Raw genomic sequence first — 7,998 nt, 5'->3', positions numbered from 1 at the left:
GAGAAAGAACCCATCACAGACCCGTATGGAACACCAATTGAAACGCTTTGCACGTAAAATATTAATTAGGCTATATTGTTGTTTGAGTACTACCAGGCAGATAACTATGAGAAAAAAACGATATCTTTTTCAAAATTGAAACGAGTGAGTTTACTCACCTATAAATTGAAAGGTACCTTGCAAAACAGTTTTTGTAGTCTGGATATATGGCATAATAATTAGAGTTTCCATTCCGATGACCTGCTTTGAAAAAGTCAATCGTCTGTACATTGGCGCGTTTGTTAGACCGAAAAACAAACTGTTTGGGATATTTTCCAGATTTGGCATGATCGTAAACGAAACCATTTAAAAGTAGCTAATTGCTCTATTGTGTTTTTCATGGCCGCAGAACTTTTCGTATGCAGTAGATTGACAACGCCAATTTTAAAATAGTCAGAATCTTTGAAAATCTTTTAAAGTAGTCTCGCTAAAAGTATCGAACATGAAAGTTTATAAAAAGATATGGTCGCGGATCCTAGGTTAGAGCATTCGATTCTGAGTTGGAAACTCGTCATTTGGTTTCCTAAATATAAAAAATGGTCTCCCAAGTTTACGCTTACTATCATAAGGTAAATATGATTAACTATTAGTTAGTATTATGGAAGTTTTAGATTAAAGCAATGTAAATTAAGAAACGCTCCTACCCAACAATGAGTGAATATCGGCTTGCCGGGGCCCTGCCTGCACAAAATCTTCATAAAACAATTCGTATTGCTTAAATCTATCAAAAAGATAGTATATACAAACATCAACTGAGAAGGTAAAACTAACGCCAGAGAGCATTAGAAAAACAAACAACTAATGACGAAAGTAGATGAGTCAAACTAACAGCCCCCCTTCTTCAGCCACAGCTCTCAATGAAGCATCAACAACTTCGCGTCACCTAAGCGTATTTGACCCACCAATGCAGTGGATGGAACTACTTAGGAGAGCAAAGCTGTTTTTCTTTCTTATATATGATATGATAATTGCGTAGCTTTCCTTTTTTGCGCAGAGAGCTTTAGTGTCAGTTGTTTCAGCGCTTTTAGAGCTGATGGGTCAACTCAAACAGTGCATTCGAAGGAAAGCTGACAAACTGTGGCGTTCTCAACCTCAGTGATTCTTTGTCAATATTTGTTTTTTTATAGATTCATGGTACTTGTAGGATTCTCAACTGTTTTCAGGGAGACTTTTTGCAAACTGGTTGAAAATTGTGACATCAAAATTGAATTTGTTGAACCTCGATTCACGAAGTCCGTCAACATTGACATCTAATCTTGCACCTTCATCAGTTGTCGTTGATTCAAGAGCAAAGATTTCCCCTTGCAACGAACGAATATGAGGTTCGATATCGATATCATAACAGACATCACTTAACATGTTCGCAAAGGAAAGTTAATTATGTCTCATGCGGGTAAATTCTCCTTTCGTACCGTGGAGGGCATGAGCCATAATGAATTTTTCATTGCATATGCATAGTGATGGCAACTTCACTGGGTCACAGCAATAGCGAAGGGCAACGCCATCACCAAACCCGCTTTTCGATCAAATTGGTATCGTTTCAATAGCACAGCGTTCAACCAGCTTGATGCTCCCTCTACAAAAAGCTAAGTCGAGCGAGAGAACCCTGTTCTTATTCAATTCGTTTTTTCCCGCTTTATTTGTTTTGACACGAAGCTCCCTCTAATTTTTTAAATCAATTATGACTTGTTGTTGTTTTCATACGGTCTGCGGCAGAGAGAGAAATAAGGGATTTGGTAGTTAAAATGATTGTTCATATTTTTTAAAAGAATCATCAGGTTTAAGTATGCTCAGGCCAGCCTCTCTTATTGACAACGAAAAGATATTCCGGTGTTTTCACTATGAGCGGGATTCCTTAATTGATTAGGTAATAGCTCATTCTTGATTGATTTTGCACATGCTTCTAACATATCTTTAATATTAGCTGTTGTACGAGCTAAGAAGGGTATTTTATGCTGAATTGATAAAGTGAAGGATTTAGAATCTTTTTGAGGTGAAACATTAGCATAAACAGCCGGTTTTTTAAACAACAATTTTGGCTGTTTTAGTGATTTTTCTTTAATTTTTTTCTGCATTGCAAGATTCTATTTTACTACCAATTACTCAATTCCAACCGTCAATTTCCATTTAGTTGTGATGACAAATCTGCTGTGCTTTTTCACAAATATGTTCAGTGGTAATGATGTAGAATTTGGTAAGATGATAAACCAAAGCAGGACTGTTTTTTTTTCACTGATTCAAAATCTGTTTCAAAATATCACGAGAGCTAACAGCGTGGCCATACAACTTTTAATTGTAGAGCAATCGTAAGAAGTTCCGGTAAGTGATAATCGCAGTTCCATACATCGATATCGCAAGGGGGTCGCCTTGGGTTGTAGATTCCTGAGAGAATACTGTTTGTTTGTTTGTTATTAACCCAATTTTGTGGCTGAGTTTATGAATTTTATATGCAACTATAGAGAGAGGGGCATAATGTCACAACGTTTCATAAGGCAAGATCACAGTTGAGACGATTGAAAGCGTTTTTTGCGTCGATGAGCAAGATTGCCTCGAATCTTTTTTAATCTAGCTCTCAATGATGACTTGCATTTATAATTCCTTGATTCTTGACAGTGTAAAAAAGAGTGAATTCCAATGACAAACTTGCTGGTATATATTCATCATAAGCTTTTCTTTTCCTTCCTCTAGATTCAACCAGTAACTTCAGGGTTCAGAAGAGAGTTCCCCCATTTGAAAAATCATTTGTTGTTGTTGTTGTTGTGACTTTTCGGCATCAAGCCGAGGGGATTGCTCCCATAGAAGTTTTGGTCTTGATTCCACTATTTTAAGCTTGTGCTTACGTCGTGATCATTGAAACCAGCAAGTACAGTTATAGTGTGTAGTTTCTTTGGTCTATACGGCTGAAGAGTTCTGGTCAAATCCTCAAGGGTAGCACCTCTGAAGGAATGTAGCATAGCCTTTCTGCTTAGGGTCCAGGTATTTCGTACGCAATGTTCCGATGACCCATATCCTAGAGAAGCCTGGAATTCTCTTCAGCTTGAAGCGCGGAGTCAACATAATTGCATGGAGCAATTAGCTTTTCAGAGGTAAAACAGGTGCCTTTTCTCTCACATGATATTAGGATAATCATTTTTCTACGCTCCTGACAAGGAAAAGACGAGGTTTAGGCTCCAATTAAAAACATTTTCATGCTCTGCAGAAACAGCAAGATCAGATTTGGCATTATCTAGAAAAATCCCGCTTTGTGTCGTTTTTTGGCGAAACCTGGTCTCATTTTCTTTGTTGTTGTTTTCAGAATCTTTGTGGTGCAATCTGTCGGCTAGCTGGATCTATTCGATTTAGGTCCCTTAGCTTAGTGGGCTTATAATTTTACGCCCCTCAGGCGCACGTGCTTTTGCTTACATATTAACGTGGTATATATCAACATATAATTTGTTTCTGGAGTCGTAAAAAAACACTGGGGGCGAAAAAGAGTAAATCCGGCTATCTTTTAGTTAGAGATACTCAGCCATTTGCAAAGCACCGAGGATCAAAGCAGTTTTTATGTTGCGCCGTTTTTAGTTTGGATTACACAAACTAGTTCTATCAGCAAACTGATTTAAATGGTAGGCGTGAAGAAGAGGAAGAAAGGCCCTAATACTTCATTGAAGAACTCCATGACCTGTCATTACCCATTCTGATATAAACATCTTCAGGATTTATTTTTTCGCCGCTCGGAGAGTCAACATTTTCTACATTCGAGTGCGTAGGTGCTGAAGATTTCGTGTGATGTTCAATTCGAATTACAGTCTTACGAAAAAATTAAAACTCATATTGGATCTTTGGTAGCGTCTCAACAAATAGACGTACCAGAAAATAGAGTTTTCAATTAATCTGATTGACTTAGAAATTAAAAACGTTGTAACTTATGCTTTCAATTAGCCTAAATGTTTGAGATAGACGATTTCTAGATTGTAATTTTTTGGCCATTGCCATGCCTCAGCGGCCCCATGGAACTTTATCTGAATCGATCACAACCGAACGTAAAAGCAGTTTGAACAAAAAATATAATTTTCTCTTTCGGCTCAACGCGATTTCATTAAAACGCGATAAAACATGGAAAATCTGAAAACAGTTAACGTTTTATCATTTCTGATTGGCCAGCAATAAAATTCCGGATCTTTTCCGTTTGTGCCCCCCCCCCCCACCCAGCTTAGTGGGCGCATATTATTTGCACCACCCAGGAGCACGTGCCATAATTTTACATAATGGTTTACTATGTAATGGCACGTGCTCTGTAATTGTGGGGGGGGGGGCATAACGTACGGGGGGAGGGGGCACAAACGGAAAAGATACAAAATTCCTATATTTTGATACATCTGATTTTCACTAGCGTCGGATCTTTTGAATTTGTCCCCTTATATTTTCAGCCATTACAGAGTTGATAATGGCTGGAGCACCTATCGCCGAGCGAAATCAGGATGCCACTGTCTACGTTGGAAATTTAGATGAAAAAATGACAGAATCGTTACTGTGGGAGCTGTTTTTACAAGCTGGACCGGTCACAAACACTCATATGCCCCGAGATCGAATATCTTTGCAACATCAGGGTTATGGTTTTGTGGAATTTCTCAGTGAGGAAGATGCAGATTACGCAATAAAGATCATGAATATGATAAAGATGTTTGGAAAGCCGATAAGAGTAAACAAAGCATCTTCGGGTGGTGGGGCTGCTGCTCAGAGAAATCTGGACGTAGGAGCCAATTTGTTTGTGGGTAACTTGGATCCAGAAGTTGATGAAAAGCTGATTTACGACACTTTCAGCGCATTTGGTGTCATTTTACAAATACCAAAAATTATGCGAGATCCCTCGTCTGGAAACTCGAAAGGGTTCGCCTTCATTAATTACGCAAGTTTTGAAGCCTCGGATGCTGCTATCGACGCCATGAACGGCCAGTATTTATGCAACAGGCCTATTACTATTAGTTACGCTTTTAAAAAAGATTCGAGAACCGAGAGGCACGGCTCTGCTGCTGAAAGATTACTTGCTGCTCAAAATCCCGTTGCACAAGCTGATAAGCCGCATCAACTATTCGCTGATGCTCCGCCTGCTCAAGTTATGAACATTGCACCGCCTCCTCCTGCGCCCCCAATAACACCAGATTTGACTGGAGGCCTCATGCCACCTGCTCCGAGGCCAATGGCGCCACCAGGACCTCCTCCGCCCAATTTTCCGCCGCAATTTATGCCACCGCATGGTGCGCCATCTCCTATGCCTCCTAGACCGTCACCAACACCACCACCAATGAGACACCCTCCACCGATGAGTCCGATGCCACCTCCGCCTCATCATATGATGCCAACTCCACCTCCAAGGGGAATGCCTCCACCAATGCCACCTCCAGACATGATGAGAGGACCACCTCCTCATCCAGGGTTCCATCCTGGAGGTATGACCCCACCGCCTCCCAGACCTGGAGGACCTCCACCACCGCCACACTTTATGGCTCCTACTCCACCACCTCACGGATTTATGCATCCTCCGCCACCTGGCTGGAGAGGTCCACCGCCTCCAATGATGACGCCACCTCCACCACCAATGAATATGAATCATTTCACCCCACCTCCACAAGGACATCATATGAACCCAACGCCCCCGCCACCACCCAGATAGGGCTGTATGAAATAATTTAATCAAAACTGTGGAACTTTTCTTTCATACTTGATTATGCCATTGTATTTTTGTTTTTGTCAGTTTGAATAAAGCTCTAAATTGTTTTACTCTCACGTTGAGTGTTGCTTGCATTTAGTGGGGAAGAGGGGCGATATTTTGACAGCGTCATTAACCGAGATAACTTTGATAAAATTGCCACCTATTTATGATGCATTGTTCAGAAACTCTAGCCAGTTTTTGAAAACATTTTATTATGCTTAGGGAAATTGAAGTATTACATCTGAATTTCCACTAAGCAGAACTCCTGCAGTTTTGATTTTGTTGATATCATACAATTTGTTTCAAAAAATTGACTCCAAATGGCTTGCTCAGTATGGGGTAACGCTTTGTAATAATTTTAATGTAATCAGCTAAGGAGAAGTCACACAGAGTAAGTGGAAGTAACTGGTAAAACAAATCGAATTTGTAAAGATTTTAACCAACTGCGGTAATTACTATACATTTGTCAATTTTGTACCAAGCCAAAATTTTGTTGTTCAAGTTAGGAGCAGAAAATTAGTTTTCGAGGTGCCGATCGATCAAATTTAGTTGCCTATCGATCAGCACCGCTTATCGATCAAATGTGCTTTCAAATTTTGTTAAACTTAGCGAACCTGCTGCGCTAAAATATTCTGCTCAAAATCATGTGGAATTCCGTTCACGATTATTTCAACGAATCAGACACATGCACTTGGACGTTCATCTGCTTATGTGATTGCTGTCGCACATCACCGAGAACTTTAAGAGTTAACTGAAATAATGACCTATAACTGTAAATACGAAATATTTCTCGCACTTCGTATGTCCCGCACTTTTATGAAAATCCTAATAATAATAATAAATAGCGGCTATATAGGATGGGTGGTGGAACTAAAAGATGTGGTTATTGATTAGAAAATGAAATTCGCGACAATGAAATTGAAATTAGTTAAAATTAAACTAATGAATTTCAATAGAAAATGAAATTCATTAGTTAAATGTATATACGCTGATGATTTTGGGATCTCTTACGTTTGTGCCCCCCCCCCCCCACCTCAGCTTAGTGGGTGTATATTATTTGCAACCCCCCCCCCCCCCCTACCAGAGGCACTTGCCATATTTTTACGTAATAGTTTACTATGTAATGTCACCTGCACTATAACTGGGGTGAACATAACGTGCTGGGGGGGGGAGATGCGCTTTCTGAAAAACTACGAAATATTGATAATTCATTTTAATTGCTCTCAAATGAAAGTAATACCGATATAATTAGTCCTTGATCTGATTTTCATGCGGCACATTTTTGTCTGACGATTTGACTTTTTGAACGCAAGAACCGGGATAAATAGGTAAAGACCGAGGGCTTTAAGTATCGCTGCTGTTCTTTTAAATTACAGATTTACTGGTCTTTAAGATGAGAAGCGGGTCAAAATTGCTCTAAAGGCAGTAACTCAAAGTGCATGCCAGGCTAGGCAAGCCACCCCCGCACAAATAAAAAACCTAGGCTAATTAAGTTTTCAACTACCAATTATCGGTTGAGCAATTTGACCTAGACCAAGGGTTATGTTCATTTCGGTTTTGGTCAGTAATGGCTTATTAGCATGCACATTCATTCAGATTTTTTTAGAATAGTTTCTGATTAATTTTCTCATTAAATATTGCGCCAGAAAACTGACAAAAACCACTGCTGATAAAATCCACTGCTTTTTATTAGTTCTGTCGATCTTTGTGATTTTTCGTTTGACTGATTATTTGTCTGACCCATTTGACTTTTCGCCCCGAAAAATGGATCAAACAGTTAGCGCCCAGATCAGTAAACACTTCACCACCCCCCCCCCCCCCCACCACCACCACCACTGCACATCGTTTAGATCGTAAAGTCCCCGTGCCGCCAAAAAACACCGTTGCCACCCCCCCCCCCCCCCATGAGCCCCCCGGTTGACCCCCACCTCCCGCTGCGCTCACCTCACGCCGCTTCAATTAACCTAAAGATTGCCTCACTAAACCGTGGCTAGCTACTGACAAAGCCAACCGCTCGCCGGTTTGAGAGCAATTCCCTCGACGTTAGTCGGTTATTTTTTTAGATTTAGAATAAGAGAAAACAATCGAATCCAACGGATTTTTCACGAACACTAATATTGGGTTGAGGAATTGAAAATCTTTTTGTCGCTGTGGAATTGCTTTCAGTTAATTGTCAAAAAAGTCTTTGCTGACACCGAATTCATTACATAGTAAACGTAATAGTTTACTATGTAATGTCACCTGCTCTATAACTGGGGTGAACATAA

The 7,998-nt window shown here is 40.1% G+C and overlaps 1 protein-coding gene across 1 annotated transcript; it reads left to right on the top strand.

Annotated features, from left to right (window-relative positions):
* The first annotated feature begins 4,405 nt into the window (after window positions 1–4,405).
* LOC142352204 (splicing factor 3B subunit 4-like) lies at window positions 4,406–5,795 on the top strand. Its single transcript, XM_075404631.1, has one exon. The coding sequence runs from the start codon at window positions 4,466–4,468 to the stop codon at window positions 5,690–5,692; it is 1,227 nt and encodes a 408-aa protein (XP_075260746.1). The 5' UTR covers window positions 4,406–4,465; the 3' UTR covers window positions 5,693–5,795.
* Window positions 5,796–7,998: the final 2,203 nt, after the last annotated feature.

The sequence above is a fragment of the Convolutriloba macropyga genome, chromosome 13 (assembly GCF_964194025.1).
Source record: "Convolutriloba macropyga chromosome 13, txConMacr16.3, whole genome shotgun sequence".
Lineage (NCBI taxonomy): Eukaryota > Metazoa > Xenacoelomorpha > Acoela > Convolutidae > Convolutriloba > Convolutriloba macropyga.
Note: the sequence above shows the minus strand (reverse complement) of the source record. Positions and strands in the feature narration are given on the sequence as shown.

Bases quoted from the DNA above. Each gene is read 5' to 3' on its own strand.
- LOC142352204 (XM_075404631.1), top strand. From the start codon at position 4,466: ATGGCTGGAGCACCTATCGCCGAGCGAAATCAGGATGCCACTGTCTAC.